Genomic DNA, 15526 nt, shown 5'->3' on the forward strand with positions numbered 1-15526 from the left:
TTCTACTGAGCCATCTCCCCGGCCCCCCAATGACATGTTCTCCCATGGCCATTGAGCCAAACTGAGCTCAGACCAGCTGGACCACCGAAACGGTCCCTGTGGCCAGGTGGGTGCCACTTGCTAATTATCCAGGGGCTCAGAAACCAGCCCAATCCCTGTGACCCAGGAAATAGCATTAAGCTGATTAGCTTGGAAAACCCGGGCCATCCTGGGAACAGAGGCCTCCCATCCAAACTTCAGGCTGGAGGGGTGGGAAGAGAGAAGATGTCAGCTGCATCAGCCGCCTGTAGGGGGTGCTGCGTCCTCTCTCCCCACGCCAGGTGAAATCCCCGTGCGATGGCATCTTTTGATGGTCTTTGAAATGAAGATGATATGAGTTGCCACGGTGTCACTGATAGCTGGTACTGGGCCAGAAGGACAACTCAGAATGACTCTTCACTCTCCTCTCCTTTTCGTCCCTACGGAGGGCATGTGCACCCGAGATGCAGACCAGGGCAGTTACACTTGCGCCTCAGTCCTTGGGACATTTTGGCCATCTGTCCCACTACAAGGGCAAAGGGACTGATGGGCTTTAGCTTCAGAAACTTCTTCTCCCTGGGTGGACTGGCCCAAGCGCCCTGCCACCCACGTCCCCAGCCCTGAACCTGAAAACTGGATCTTCCCGTCCCCCTGCCTCGCAGGCAAGGAAAGGAGAGAAGGCGCAGAAAGGGCAGTGAGAGCGCAGAAAACCTTTGGTCCAGACCAGCCCTCACCTTTCCAGGAAAGCACAGTCCCCAAGCCCCCAGCCCCGAGTAGGGACTCTCTGTAGAGAGATCCCTCTAATCTGCTGAGAGAGCATGCAGGACACCACATGGGGCCTTGGTGGTCCTCGGTACAGTGCAGCAGGGACTCGCAGGCCTTTTCAGCTTCCTCTCCTGGAGCAGGTGACGCACACAGAGTGCTGGCACTGTGGAGAGCAGGGTGCAGAGGGTGGAGAGAGGAGGGATGCCCTGCTGGGCACTCACGGATGGGGGTGCACTGGAGGGAGCTGGGAGCTAGTGACCTCCGAGGGCTAATCAGTAAGCTCTGCCCCCCCCCCCCCAAGAGTGCTGTGCTGGGAGCTAGAGGCACAGTGGTAAGGTGGGTGAGGCTCCTATCTCTTGAGCAGGAGTTTGTCACTGGTGAGTGAAAACAGGAAACATGTTTAGACTCAGACCAAAGGTGGTTCTGGGGTGTGGCATACTCAGCTTTCTGAATTTCTGAGCTCCCTACAGCTGCCTTTAAATGGTGGGGGAGGGGGACTGGAAAGGGCCAGCTGCCAGCCCAAACTCATAAAGTCAAGTTTCTAAATTACACAAAAGCCAGGTGTAGTGGTGCATTTCTGTAATCCCAGCACTCTGGGAGGCTGGGAGGCTTAGCTAGGAGGATCACAAGTTCAAGCCCAACCTGGGCAACTTATCAAGGCCCTGTCTGAAAATAAAAAAATTTAAAAAGGAGGAGGGAGTTTTGGAGATGTAGCTCGGTGCAAACCCTGGGTTTAACCCTCAGTGCCCTGCCCCCATAAAAAAGCTACCTTGTAGAAAAAACCCTAGAGATCCCGAAATTCTACCAGCTCAGTCATAATAAAGAGCCAGAGGCCAGGCATGGTGGTGCACACCTGTAATCTCAGCACTTGGGAGGCTGAGACAGGATTGCTGCAAATTTGAAGCCAACTTGGGCTACAAAGTGAGTTCAAGGCCAGCCTGAACTACATGGTGAGACCCTGTCTCAAAAAGATAAAGGGGGAGGGGCTAGGGATGTGTTTTATTGTGGAGAAGTTGCGTAGCATACAGAAACCCCCGAGTCCCATGCCCAGTACAAAAATAAAGAGGGAACCAGAAGCCCAGAAGGATGACAAAGCATCATCCATGTATAACTGATATTTTTTAGCACCTCTGGGGTTTTTTTGTTTGTTTGTTTTTGTTTTTGTTTGCTTTTATGTATCGAGTACAAGGTCTACAGGGTCTCACTACACAGATCAGACTTATAGTGTTTCTTGATTACAGGCACACACCACCATGCCCAGTCTTAATTGCAGTCTCAGTGTGCCCCAGGGGCAGGGCCAGCATGGCATACCAGGGATCAAACCCTGCTGCTGCGCTCTGCCCAAGTCGGCACTTTAGTTTGCTGAGCTATCTGGCCGGCCCCACAGTACCTCTGTTTCTGATGCTGTAGTACAATGACGGCCTCCCACCATGAAGGGGGCCTCCAAACCCCTACACCCTGGAGTTTGTGGGCCTCCCAGCACTAGGTGCAGCCCCCCTACAGTCCAGCTTTTCCCACAACCTCACCCCCCAAAAGCCTTGCGCCTTATCCCCTTCACGTAGGCCTGAAGTCCTACGGTCTGGACAGCAGAGCTGGGGGTGTAGCTTAGTGGTGGAGCCCAGGCTGAGTATACACGAGCCCTAGGCTCAATCCCAGCACCAAAAAGGAAAAATAAAAAAAGACCTGGAGAGCACACTGTGCCGGCCGTAGAAACAAACAGCCCTGGGAGAAGGCACAGTGACTGCTGGAGGGATCGGCAGGGCTAGCACATGAAGTCTGTTTTCCATGTGTCTGGAACCAGGCCGGAGCTTCTTGGGGTAATTTTAACCAGTATCCACTCTAGAACAATACCAAAAAAGGTAAGTTAGTTGCCATGCCAGACACGCACATACCTAACCATTGGCTTTCATGAATTAGATCCTTAAACCATCCAGCACTAAAGCTGCTTTGAGCACTGACGCCAGGTCAAGTATTCCTCCGCGGAGCAGTCGGCCCTTTCATTGAGGTTAACTCCTAGCTATTCTCGCCCCCAGAAAGGCTGAGTGGCTCAGCTGTCCTGGGGAGGAAGGGTATTTTTAGACCCCAGGACAGCTGATTGGGGACTTGCTGCAGGGGTGAGAGGGCCCAGGAGGAGATGTGAATTACAAGGGGCTGAAGGGGGAAGCAAGGGTTAGCATCAAGGAGCAAGAGCCAGACGCTTTAGGACAAGTGGGTCACACTGCCTTTTGGTCATACTGCATTTTTTGATCCACAGTTTCTTAACAGAAGCCAGTAGCTCCCCAAGTATGGCCCCAGACGGGCCATAGCATCACCCAGTGAAAAGAAGCCACTCCATAAAAATGAGAACAGTCCCGAGCTAAGGCAGAACTCCGCCGGCTGGGGCCTACCCATCCATTTTCAAAGGCCCTCCCAAGGTTCTGATGCTAGTTTGAGGCTCACTAACACCAGCAAACCAGCGAACCAGATGCCCTCCAGGACGGGGCAGGAGGAAAGAAGGATCTGTGTCATTGCCTCTCAAGCCTTGATTGTTGAAAGCCAGGAATCCTCAGTCCAGAGAAAAACACTCTTATACTAGGGGCTCGCAGACCCAGGTTGGAAATGTCTGCTTTGGGGCAACCTGCTGCCCCTTCTCTGGACTGAAGTCCGCTCTGCAGAGAATCTCTGGGCTGAAAGATATCTTATGAGTCTTCTGGTACAATCAGAGAGGGGATCGGCTCCAGGGCATCCATGGAGGCTCAGTCCTTGCTGGACTGTTTCAGAGCCCAGAGCTCTCAGCTGCAAAGGTGCCCATGTCCTGGGGCCCACAAGGTCATATAGTGCAAAGTTATAGCTCTTGTCAATGCCTATGCTGGTTTATGCTAGCAAAGCTTCAATAATACAGCTGAAATACAGGCCTAAGTAAACAAACTAAAGGAAAACATGTTAGTATCCTAAATGATAAAAACGAATGTCTCAAAAAAAAAAAAAAAAAAAAAAAAAAAAAAAAACGAATGTCTCAGTGTTAGAGAACTCAGAATGATGGACAGTCCTCTTTATATTGATCTGATACTTGACTTCCAGACTCTCCAAGCCCCACCCCCCAATTTTTGCTTTCAGCCACAAAGAACAAAGCCAAAGGCTTGCTTTACAAGGAACAGCATTCACGTATCTAGCCTGGCTTGGCTCGGTGCAGGGCCGGCACTCAGAAGATGCAGGTGCAGCCCACAGCGATGGTCTCCATGACAGGGCGCAGGCGGCAGGGCCCAGGGCGTGGCGGCGGTGGGCAGAGGCGGCGGCGCACGGGCACCTGGCTGAATACCGGCACGCTCACCATGCTGCGGTCCTCCTGCATGGTGAAGGGATTCACGCAGCCCAGACACAGGCACCGTGCCTCGGGCAGGTCCGCGGGGATGCGGTTGGGGTCGTGGTTGATGCTGCAGGGAGTGAACAGGAGAGGGCATGGGGTGGAGGGGCGGGAGAAGCGAAGGCCCCTCTTTCCGCCTGCCCACACTTCTGGGGCAGCTGGGGTTCCTGAGACTAGAGACCCCATCACCCTCGCAAGGCCCTACCCCAGTGCCTGGCAAGTGCAAGGGCCTGAGTTCAATCCCCAGTTCTGCAAAAAAAAAAAAAAAAAAAAAAAAAAACACTTATCCCAGGCTTTTCTCTGCTCAGCGTCACAAGTCAGTGCCAGGTTTCTCCTTCACCCAGCAAGATGCCCGTGGCAGTACTAGACTGTGCTGTGGACACCACAGAAAGACCTACAGCCTCCCAACTGTTCCCTGGTCCTATTTGTATATTTTGAGGGAGCTTAATCTACAGAAATAAAATGCAAGGATTTTGAGGCTACTGCCCCCTGCAAGAGGAGCCCAGAAACCTGGCTTACACTGACAGTCTGCAGTCCATACTCATTCATGGAGTGTTTAGTTCTTTGTGAGCAAAATAGAGGCCTCCTGCCGCTGCATGGCAGAACCCAGTGTGCGGGAACTCGCTCTGGGGTTTAAGCTCCCGCGGTGCCTCAGTGCCTCTTTTCCTCTTCTGTTAAACGGGAATGAGGCCCAAGATGGCACACCGGCATTCCTCATCCTGCTTGGGAGCTGCTCAGAAATCCAGAACCTCCTGAACCACAGCCAACAGCGAATCACTGGCACAGGGAAGTGTGGGAAGCTGGGCTCGGGGACCCTTGTTGATGCTTCCAAAAGTCGAACTCCAGGGCTCTGAGGTTCAGTGCTGTAGTTCCTGGCCACTTGTCCCAACTTAAATTTAAGTTAATCAAAACTTAGTTGTCCGGTCTCAGTAGACCATGTCAGCTGTGCAGAAGCCCCCGGGGCCAGGAGAGTTTCCACCATTGCAGGACATTCCGGTGCTGCTCTAGGCCTCCGACATCAGTCACATGGCCAGAAGACCCTTGTCCAGGGCCTGGGAGGGACCTGGTTTTAGCATTTATTTCTATACTTCCACACCTTCTGTGTGTCAGGCACTAAGCTAAGAAGTGGAGCCTGAACCAGAGGGAGACACTGCTTGTCACCCCGCACAGTAGGACTGAGTCTCAGGCCAGAGCCCCACTGTGCATCTGAATCACGAGCAGATGCACACGGTGACACCATGTTCTGGGTGTCACCCTGGAGCACTGACGGGGCGTGGCATGGGAGCTAGGGTGACTTGGATGGAGGTGTTAGGAAGGTCCCTGCCTTGGCACAAGACAGACATGAGTGCCACCAGCAGTGTCTTGTGAAGAGCTGTGGCTGAGAAGCGTGTGCGAGGCACCCTTGCTGCACAGAGTAACATTTAGGGAAGGCCTTGCAGGTACTTCCGCTTGGACTTCTGAAACAGTCAGAAGCTCTGCATGGAGATGCTTTCAGAACAAGCCTGTGAAGAAGGGACCACTATTGCCTCCATTTACAGATGGGGAGACAAGCACTGAAAGGCTAATGGGCTAGCCCAAAGCCTCACTCCCAGTAAGAGACAGAGGCAGGATCCAACCCAGGTCCTGAGATCTCTAAGCCAGGGTCTTGTCTGTCCGGACGACAGGGATAGTGGAGAGACCCAGCCTACCTGTAGCCCCAAGGAGACAGGCTCCTCTTGTTGGAGAGCCACAGCTGCAGGTTGACCTCGCACTTCCTCGGAGCTGGTTCAGAGACATTTCTCAGCTGGGCCACCATCTCCCCCAGGTTCTTCTCATACTCTTCCATGCGGGCGTAGGGCTTCACCCGAGATACCAGGTCCAGGGGTACCTGGTGAGGCCCAGGGGCCAGGGTCCCAGGCCTTCCTTGCCCCTTCCTCCTGCCTTTGGGGCTCCTGGGCTGGCCCAGTGCCAGGAAGATGGAAATGGCAAGAAGCAGCAGCTGGGGAGAAAGGAGCACCCTGGTCAGAGGTGGGACAGCTAAGGCTCTGGGTCAGGGAGGAGCGGGAAGGGGGGCGGGCCTCTGCAAGGCCACCTTAGCTGCCGCACCCTGGCTGCCCTGGTCCATCCACACTGGCTGTGCACTGCTCTGTGATGACCCCGTGTATCTCCTTCTTCCTCCCTTCACATCTGAGAGTCCTGAAAACAGGGCACCCCTACCCACCCTCACCTGTTCCCCTGCAGTACCTCATCCCCTCCGACAGTGGGCAGATCTGCAGCCTCACGGCCATTCTTCCACTCACTGCTGAAGGCAAGCACTGAAGGACAATGCATTTGAAAGGCAAATACACAGTGTTACCCCCTCTGCCTGACACCTTTCATGCTGCCGTTAGAGGTGTCAGGCCCCTCCCTTCTTCAGCCCCAGCCTCTGGCCTTCTTTGGTCCCTAGCTCTCTTGCCTTGGGGACCCTGCACAGCCTGGGCCTCTTCTCTCACCTTCACACACCTATGTGGGGTCTAGCGTCACTGCCTCAGGGATGCCTGGGCAGTCTTGGATTCTCCCAACCCCCACAACTTGCAGGACTGGCTTTTGACATTTACACATGTGATCCTTTTGTCTGGCCCCTATGAAGCACAGACTCCCAGAAGGCATCAATTGGGTCAGTTTTCACATGCTGTCCTACCCCTTCCGCCTGCCTGGTGCTTAGGTAGTCAGGGAGCACACTCAGGTAAAGGGGTGACCCCCACCATCCCAGCACAGGAGTGGCTGACAGTCCAGGAAGGGAAATAGCTCTAGCGAGAAGGGATGGCTGGAGAAGAGCCGGGCTCCTGCCTACCCTGCTTCCATGGAGCAGCAGTCTGGACAAAGGGACATGACAGGTGGGGCTTACAGGATAAGGGAGGTACACACACACACAGGGACAGACGCATCTTCCCAGCAGGAGAAAGATGGGCAAGGAGGTTTGAGTTAGTCACAAGCTTTGGTGAAAGGAAAGAGTTAGACTGAAAGGGGTGGGTAGAGGAGGGGCGTGTGAGATGAGCAAGGCGAGCCAGGCAGGACCCAGCTCCCTGTGGGGCTCCAACTCTCAGGTCCCTGCACTCTTCCACCTCACTGCTGGCCACCTCCCTCCCCAAACCCATCACATCAGAAAAGCCTATGGCTCTCAGGGAAAGAGCAGACTGCCCAGGAGGCCAAGGAAAGAGGACCCACCAGTCCCTGGGTGGGAGGCAGGCTGGCCAGGTGACTGCCTTCCAGGTGAGTCTTACCCCTGGCTGTACCTAGCCAGGCCCACGCTTTCCTGGCATCCCTCCTCCACGGCCTACAGGCCCTGACTGATCCAGGCCTCCCAGCAAGCCTGGACCCTGAAGAATGAGCTCCAGCAGAGCTCTTTCCTGGCAGACCCCTTTTCTGGCACACACCTATAAGAGATTCAAGTTGCTACATTTGCCCTTTTTGCTTTTTTCAGTGCAAAAAAAAAGCTACTTAACAATGGGCTCTCTCATCTGAGCTTCTCACATGCTTTTTTTTTTTTTTTTTTTTTTTTTTGAGAAAGGGTCTCACTATGCCATTCAGGTTGACCTTGAATTCACCATGCAGCCCAAGCAGGGTGCTGGGATTGCAGGCATGTGCCACCATGTCTAGCTCTCTGCTCAGACACCCAGAGGAGACTCAGAGACCCTCCCTCACTTGCCAGAAAGGAAACAGAAACAGAAGGACTTGCCTAAGGTCACACAGCCTGCCCCAGGCCCAGGAGGCATCCTGGAAAATCCCCAGTCTCTGAGCTTGCCAGGATCTCCCCAGATGCCTTGCCCTGAAAGAGCTTCAGTGTGGATGGCCGAGCCCCAGGTCAGAGCCCGAGCTCCTGGCCATGGCTGCAGGCTGTGAGACCAGTCTCTGTTTCTCTCTCATCCTAGAGGAGAAGACAGAGGGGAAACACACTTCTGCAGACTCCAAGCCAAACAGAGGCAGCCATTAATCAATAGAACAGAAATGCTACAGCGCTCAGGCTCTAAAAAGAGTGGGGGCAGGGGGTGCGCCACGTACCAGGTTGTGTGGCCAGTCCATCCCGCCAAGCCGGCGGTCGGCCTGCAGCTGCCGCCGCCTGGAGCCCCAGATGCCGCTGTGGAGAGAATGGCAGCAACAGGATGGAGCGAAGCAATTATAGCTGCCAGGGGGCTGCCGGGGGAGTGGGTGGGTGGGCTCGTCATCAGCCGGGAGACTTGGGCCCCAGCTGGCTGGGCCTAGCACAGAGGCAGTCAGCGAGGGGTGTGGGGGCAGGCCAGGAGCTGGGCTGAGGTGCCCAGGGGCTGTTGACCAAGGGACAATGCCCTGTGTGTCTGGTGGCGTTCTGGCCGATGGCACTTCTGCCTGTGGCCTGTGGCCGGCCGGCCGGCCAGCACCCACAGGGCCAGCTAAGACAATCAGCTTCGTTTGCTTTGGGGATGGCCAGGGGATGGGTGGAGGCGGGCTGAGCTGTCGGTGGGTCTGGAGAGGGTGTGGGCTGAGGCCAGCAAAGGGGCCCTATCTCCCAATGAAACCACCTGGGGCACCGCCCTCTGCCCCACTCAGCTGAGCTATGGGCCCACTCCTCTACTACACACACAGGAAACTGAGGCTGGGGTGCAGGGATCTGTGTAGCCATGACACACCTAGGGGTGGTGCCTGGTTCCCATCCAGAACTCCGTCTGCCACCCCACACTGTTTGTCTTGGGATATTTCCTGCACAAAGCCAGCCTGCTGTGAAGCCGTGAGCATCACATAAGCTGAACTGCAGACCCAGAAGGACATCATGGCCGACAGCTCTGGCCTTCCGGGAACAGTGTACTCTCCTGTATATGCACAGTGTGCCTGCCCAGGGCCTGGCCCCTGGCTGCTGCTTGTGACCCTCCTTCTCTTTCAGCCTCAGTTTCCCTCTCTATAAAATGGGAGTCAGGCCCACAATCACCCAGCCTATTGCTGCCCAAGTCTTTCTGAGCCTTGGGTCTCAGATCTCTAGAATGGGAATAATCACTCTATCTGCCTCTCAAGGCTATTTGAAGGAGTAAAGGAAATAAGTCATGTTAAATAGCTCGCATGTGCCCCAGCACATAATAAGTGCACAATAAATACTTGGCTATTTAATATAAAAACTATGATAAAACTATTTTATACCTGCGATTACAAACACTAGCCATTCTGATTCGCATTGGCGCCAGCATGGTTCTCATTGCCCAGCCAACTGCCCTCCCCTCCCATCGTGCCCATCCTCCTGGCTGAGAGAATTCCAGCCTTTCCAAACTCAGGCCACAACTTCATGAGCTCAGGTGACCCCGGGGGCCACAGGGTCTGGACTCACAAGCTGGCCCAGTTCTCTCACCTCAAGTGAGCAGCAAACGTGTGCGGGCGCGAGTCCACCCAGGGAGGCAGGATTGGGGGAGTGTGAGGAGGAGAGCAGGCCACTGGGATGCCAGCGCTGCCCTGTCCTGCCGAGGGCCCGTCCTGGCCATTTACAGGAATAGCGAAGGGAAGAAGGCAGGGCGAGAGGCGCTCCTGAGTGTCACAAGATTAATCTGCCCAGGGCAGGTCTCCACAGCATAGCTGAGAAGCTGGCCGGGGCCGAGCACCTCGTGAGATACCACCATATTTGGTCAAATGCTAGACAAGACTGTTCTGTCGCTGGAAACTCCAGAGGGAGGGGGACTCTGAAAATACCTCCTTGGGCAACAAAGGCCCCTGCCCCCAGCCCCAGCCATCCTATCCCCTCCAGTGCTTTCCGCTGAGCCACTGAAAGGGTCAGTCTGAGGGCCAAGTGGGGGCATCCGAGTGTGTTCTTTGGTGGCCTTCTGCTATCCCTGCAGCTGGGTGACCTCACCTTATATCCATGGAAAGTGGAGTACTAGGCTGCAGGCCCCTCTGCCACTCCCTGACCTGCTGACACCCCAACTCCCAGCTTCTGTGTCCCAACGCCATAACTCAGGGCCTTCCCCACGTCTCAGCCTGAATCGTGATGGAAGAGACGTAGGAATCTGCATTTCAACCCAAACCGCTAGGCAGCTGCAGGGGCCCTCACCCCTCATCTAGCCCACTCCCTCTACCCATTTTGTAAAGGAGGCTAAAGCCCAGAGAGGGACAGAGCCTGCCTAGCCAAGCCCATTTAGAGCATTTGTGCTGTTCGCGCCTTTCGTGCTGGGGCTGGGAGCAGCACAAGTCCCTCAGTTCCTTCTGTTGTGCCTCCCTCAAGTCTATCCGACAGCTCCGGCCAGAAGAGGGCTCCTGGCTGGTCTAGAGGGAGCCGAGGAGCCAGGCTGAGAGCTGGGCCCTCACAAAAGGTGCGCAGAGGGCCTCCCAAAGCAGGTGCCCAGCTACTCTCCTTGGAGTTCTCATTTCAGGACCAGGAAGGAGTCCTGTCCTCCGGCCGTGGCTTCCGAAACCACTGGAGGAGGGTCGTCGTCCTCAGGGACATTCTGAGTGCAAACCGAGAAAAGTGAGCCGGCGGGGGAGGCCCAGGAGGCAGGGATGCAAGAGGCTGAGCGCATCTGAGGCGGAGACCCTAAGGTCTATCGGGGTGAAAGGTCTGCGCGGAGTAATCCGAGCTCGGAAGGAGCCCGCGCGGGTGAGCGTCGATCTGCGCAGAGGCCCAGGGAGAGCAGTGCCGCGCTCACCACCAGGGGGCGCCCGCAGGAAGCCAGACAGCTGAGAGGAGCGCCGCGAAGCCTGCAGTGAAGTTGGGCCCGCGCTGCCCTGGCTTGCAGATCTCCCGGGATGGAGCCAGACCAGAGCCCAAGGCACCGTCCAGGCAGGGCAGGAATGCATAGCCGGCCAATGTGGAAAGGGGCCTTGAGTTTATGGCACCCGGAAACCACGATGCTCCAAAAATGACAGTAATGATAAGGATGCTGTTCCTCACTTCCAAGAACACCCCACCTTGCAGTGGTGTAAGGAGAGGAGGGTGCCACAGCCTCGCCCATCATCCTCAAACAACCTGGGCCCTGCCAAGCCAAACTAGAGTTCACAGGGAGCCCAGAGGGCTACCGGCTGTGGGCACCCCAACCCCAGCATCTCTGGCACGTGGAAGGTGCACACTGAATACTTGATGCATCAGGTCAAACCAACTGCAGCAATAATGCTGGGATAGCGAGTGGGTAGCCAGAACAGTGCAGGCCCAGAGGAGGAGCTGCAGACCCGCAGGGTAAACTCAGGTTCCTCCAGTCCCCAGGCTGGAGTCATAGAGCCGCTCGCTCCTTCACAGCGGTGTGGGCTTGGGAAAGTTACTTGACTTTGCTGAGCTTTTAGCTCTTTCTGCACAGCGGAGCCAATAAAACTTGGCTCTCTGTCAATTATGAGGCTCAAATGAGATGATACAAGAGAATGCATGTACTGACATGGAGCCTGGCAAAGAAGAGCTCAGGGGATGGTACTGCAACTGCCATTGCTGGTGTTAGAAGAGGTTTGAGGTGGGCTTTCAGGGGTGCTTGCGGTGCCTCTACAAGGAAGACTGAGGCTAGAGTCAGTGAAGGAATGTGGAGGCCCCTATTCAGTGGGCCCACCTGGGAGGATGCAATGGCTTGGTCTAAGACCTTGCCAAAGAAGACCAAGAAGGTGGAGGCTGGCAGGCACCTGGGCTGGATGCAGCCTGTACCCCCATCCAAGATCCTGGCTCTTCTGCCACACCACCCACAGCTCCCAGCAGGAATCCTTCTCCCAGGCCCATATTTGCACAAATGCCTGCCTCACTGCTCACTCCAGGGCCCCAGCCAAGAGGGGCTATTTTAAGCTCCCTGGATGGGAACATTGTTGGTGGGAACAACCCCAGCCAGCAAGCTCCTGGTTCTCAAAAAAGGGAAAGGCCTGGGTGAATGGGCAACCCCTGGGACATGCAGAGGGGCTGTCATATTATCACTGCCCCTGCCCAGGTCAGGTGCTAGTGCCTGTACCTTTGAAAGCCCGGGGAACAGGGAGTCGGGGTAGGGCTGTCTGACAGAGCTCTGAGCTCATCCTTCCACCAGTACCAGCTCAGAGACAGCAAGTCCATTCTCCTGGGTCTCAGAATGACTCCACATGGGACCTAGCACCTTGTTAGCATACACTATCCCCAGACCGTGAGAGGTAGGGGCACCTTGCCCAACCCCTACAAGTGCAGGGCCCTTCTGAAGGATCTGTAGTGATGACCTCCCTCGGCAGCACTAATGCTTGGCCAGTTTGGGCTGTTTTCATTGTAACTTGGTTTGGTTTGGTGTGTGCCTATTTGTCGTGTGCTGTTTTTGTGGGAGTAGGTGCTATTTTTGCTCTTTGATTCTTATGGAGAGTCAGTGTAGACTAATATTTAAAGCACAGTCTTTGAACTAGAGTGACCTGCACCCCAGCCCACCCTGCTCCCCAGTGCAGCAGCTGTGTCCCCTTGACCTAACCTCCCAAGCCTAGGCTGGCAAGACCATGCTCCCTAGGTGGCTGTTCAGCAGTGCTTAGGGAATGGCCCTGCAATTTTTTTTTTTTAATTTTTTTACAAAGTTGGGGATTGTAAAAAAATCCCCAAGCAGGCCCTTGTGCTTGACAGGCAAATACTTATTCCACTGAGCTATCTGCCCAGCCCCACTGTTGTGCACATTATTCTCCACTCTGCCCAATCCAAAGGCACAGAACCATTCTAGTCAGTTCCAGAACTTTCTGACTTCCAAGAACAGAATGGACTGCCCTGCAAAAAGTGAGTTCCCTGTCTGGCCAGCATCTCAGCAGAGTTTGGAAGACTGGTTGAGGCCACTGGGAGTGGTGTGCAAGAGAGGAAGGAGGTGGTCTTAAGTTTTAAAAGTTCCCTTCCAAGTTTGATGTTGGGATGCACACCTGTGATTCCAGCACTTGGGAGGCTGAGGCAGGAGAAATACCTCAAGTTCTAGGCCAGCTTGAACTACATAGAGAATCTGTCTCAAAAAAAAGCGGGGTTGGAGGGGGAGGATGTAGTTCATTGTGGAGGCATTGGATTCAGTCCCTGGAACTCAAAAGCAAAAAAGAAACCTCCTTTCCAGGAGGTCTGAACTGTCTGCCCAAGGCCTTGGACCCCCATGGGGTTGCCCGCCTTCACTTGCTCAGACCTGGTCCAGGAAGGAGCCTGAGGAAGTTGGTGGGGGATATGGAATAAACAGCTGTCCCTAGGGAAGCTGAGGTCCCTGGGCCCTCCCCAGTTGTACAGCTCCCCCACCCCACCCTGCCCCCAAGTCCCTGGGGATGTTTATGCTCTGGTCAGAGTTTACAGGACATCTAGATTTACAAGATCCAGGTTTCTGACATTTCCCCCCAAAGCTGTCAGCTCCTTCTCTCACTGGGTGGCTCTGTGTCTATTTGGGGTTGAGGTCCCACCCTGTAGCAGAACGAAAGATAGAGGGCAGACAGTCCGAGAAATGTTCTCTTCGGGCCCCAAAGTGGGGACCTGGTGGAAGAGGTCAGCCAGGCCATGAGGTGTAAGAAGGGGAGGGTTGGAGTTTCCTGGCTGCTGACAGGAGTCTGGGAGCGGGGCCAACAGGGACGGGGTCCTTACAGCCTCCCCACGGTGGGGTACAGTGTCTGCCCCCTAGTGTCAGGCTGGCCCTGCAGAACCAGTGGGAGCTGGTACGGCTGCAGTTACTTGCTCAGACAGCACTGGTGTTGGTGCATGTCTGTGTGTGCTGTGGATGGTGTCTTGGACATGTGCTCTGTTTGGATATTGTTTTGAAAAGCCGTCAAGGCTCTGAGCCACTCATTTGCAAACAGGAAGCCTGGGGCCAGGATGCTCAATGCAGCAATTACTGAAGGACACCCTGCTGGTAGCCACACATGAGACACAGTTTATAGGACCAGCAACAACCCTGAGACACATGACATCACCCTAAGCAAGCAGCCTCTGTCCCAGTCCTCCTGATCCCATAAAACACATGAATTCTTAGGGCCACAGTGAATCCCACCAGGACCTCCTTACAAGGTTTGTCTCTGTGACCCAGACCTGTGAGAGACAGGGCTGAATGGCTGTCCCACGAGGTGATCTAAATGTCTCTGCAGCTGGGCTCTGTTGGTGTCCGTGAGCTGCAACCTCTAAGGCATCAGCCTGTTGGCACAGAGAGGCCTTGAGGATTCTCAAGAGTTCTTAACAGCACATACTTGGCCCACACTGGTTGGAGCCTGGGGGTGCAGTAGGAGACAGCTAAGACTCTGGGCTATGTTCTAGGGGAGGGTGGTGGACATGACAATGACAGTACTTTAGGATCAGCCTGGGGCTCAGGGACTCTGCTAGGCCCTCTCCTCTCTTTCTCTGCCACTCCTGCATCCGTGGGAACTACTAGATTTTCTGGGAAGCCTGTGACCTCAGGCCTCAGGTCACGAGGAGGAAGGTACAATGTCTCCAGAATGTGAAAGCATGCCAAATTTCCATTGGAAGTTCAGTTCTCATAAATACTGTGGGGAAAGAGGAAGAAGCAGCTAGCATGGAATCTAACCATTTGCAAAGTCTGGTTCCCAGGAAGGCAGCCTGCAGGCTCACTGCAGCGTTAGAAGGTGGTTTCATGTGCAGGGAGGCAAAGGAGCTCTCGGGGCCCAGGCAGGGGCAATGACAGTGGCCTGGTGACAAGGTGATGCGCCTCCCAAACTGTGAGCATGCTACTGTCTGAGAACCCCTTTCCCAACCATAGCTCGGTTCACTCCCTGGATCCAGCCACATGAACACAAAACATTTCTAGAGGAGGGAAGAGGCCCAGCAGAGGGAAAGAATCTCCCTGCTGCCACCACAGTGAGGAAAAGGAGACCAAGCTTGGGATGAAAGTCTGAGGCTCAAGCTCACTTTGGACTCCAGCTAACCCCACCTTGGCCCCCATGCCAGGAAATTAATGAGCACCAGAACCGGGGACACTAAGAGGTAGATGTCCCAGGGTTGGGCAGCCTCTGCGGAGAGCAGAGGGCTGGCACGCCCAGCTGCAGCTGCTGCGCGCTCTGCACGCATCCACATGAAGGAAAATGCATCTGGGGAGGGCTTCGCGCCAGAGGGATGTGCTGAGTCAGCTCTGAAGAGAATGCGGGGTCAAGCTGACCCTGGTCACCCTCTCCGCAGTACTATACCCTCGGAAAAGAAAGCAAAAAACAGAGATTGTCTAGCCCTCAGTTTATCTCACAAGTATGTTTTTGACCTTCCATAGGCGATTCTTTCAGTCTCTCAACTCTGAGAGTGAGTGCTGACCCTGCCACAGGCTGGCAGCACGCCCTCTGCTGCTCACAGTCACTCAGCATGACACTCATTGCCACAAGCACACACAGGGTTAGAGATTTGTAGATAGCAGGCCTGCAGAAGTCAAGAACAGGCCCTGGAATCTGCTCTAACCACGTCCTTCCTTCTTTCCTCTTGAAGACTTCACAGGGTTAACAGACTGGTGGTTTCTTGGCACTGTACAGACTCCCAAATGCCCATGGATGTCACTTCACCATCAAGAC

General features: G+C 54.8%; 1 protein-coding gene across 1 annotated transcript; it reads right to left on the reverse strand.

The window, feature by feature from the left end:
* Positions 1-3792: 3792 nt before the first annotated feature.
* On the reverse strand, positions 3793-9542 carry Il17b (interleukin 17B). The gene is made up of 4 exons (XM_004631284.2): positions 9459-9542; positions 8147-8222; positions 5815-6104; positions 3793-4196 (listed from the first exon to the last, which is right to left on the reverse strand). Exons 2-4 carry the CDS (start codon positions 8165-8167, stop codon positions 3965-3967), a joined length of 543 nt encoding a protein of 180 aa, XP_004631341.1. The 5' UTR covers positions 8168-8222; positions 9459-9542; the 3' UTR covers positions 3793-3964.
* Between the last annotated feature and the right edge of the window lie 5984 nt (positions 9543-15526).

This window comes from Octodon degus, unplaced genomic scaffold (assembly GCF_000260255.1).
Source record: "Octodon degus isolate 3935 unplaced genomic scaffold, OctDeg1.0 scaffold00040, whole genome shotgun sequence".
NCBI lineage: Eukaryota > Metazoa > Chordata > Mammalia > Rodentia > Octodontidae > Octodon > Octodon degus.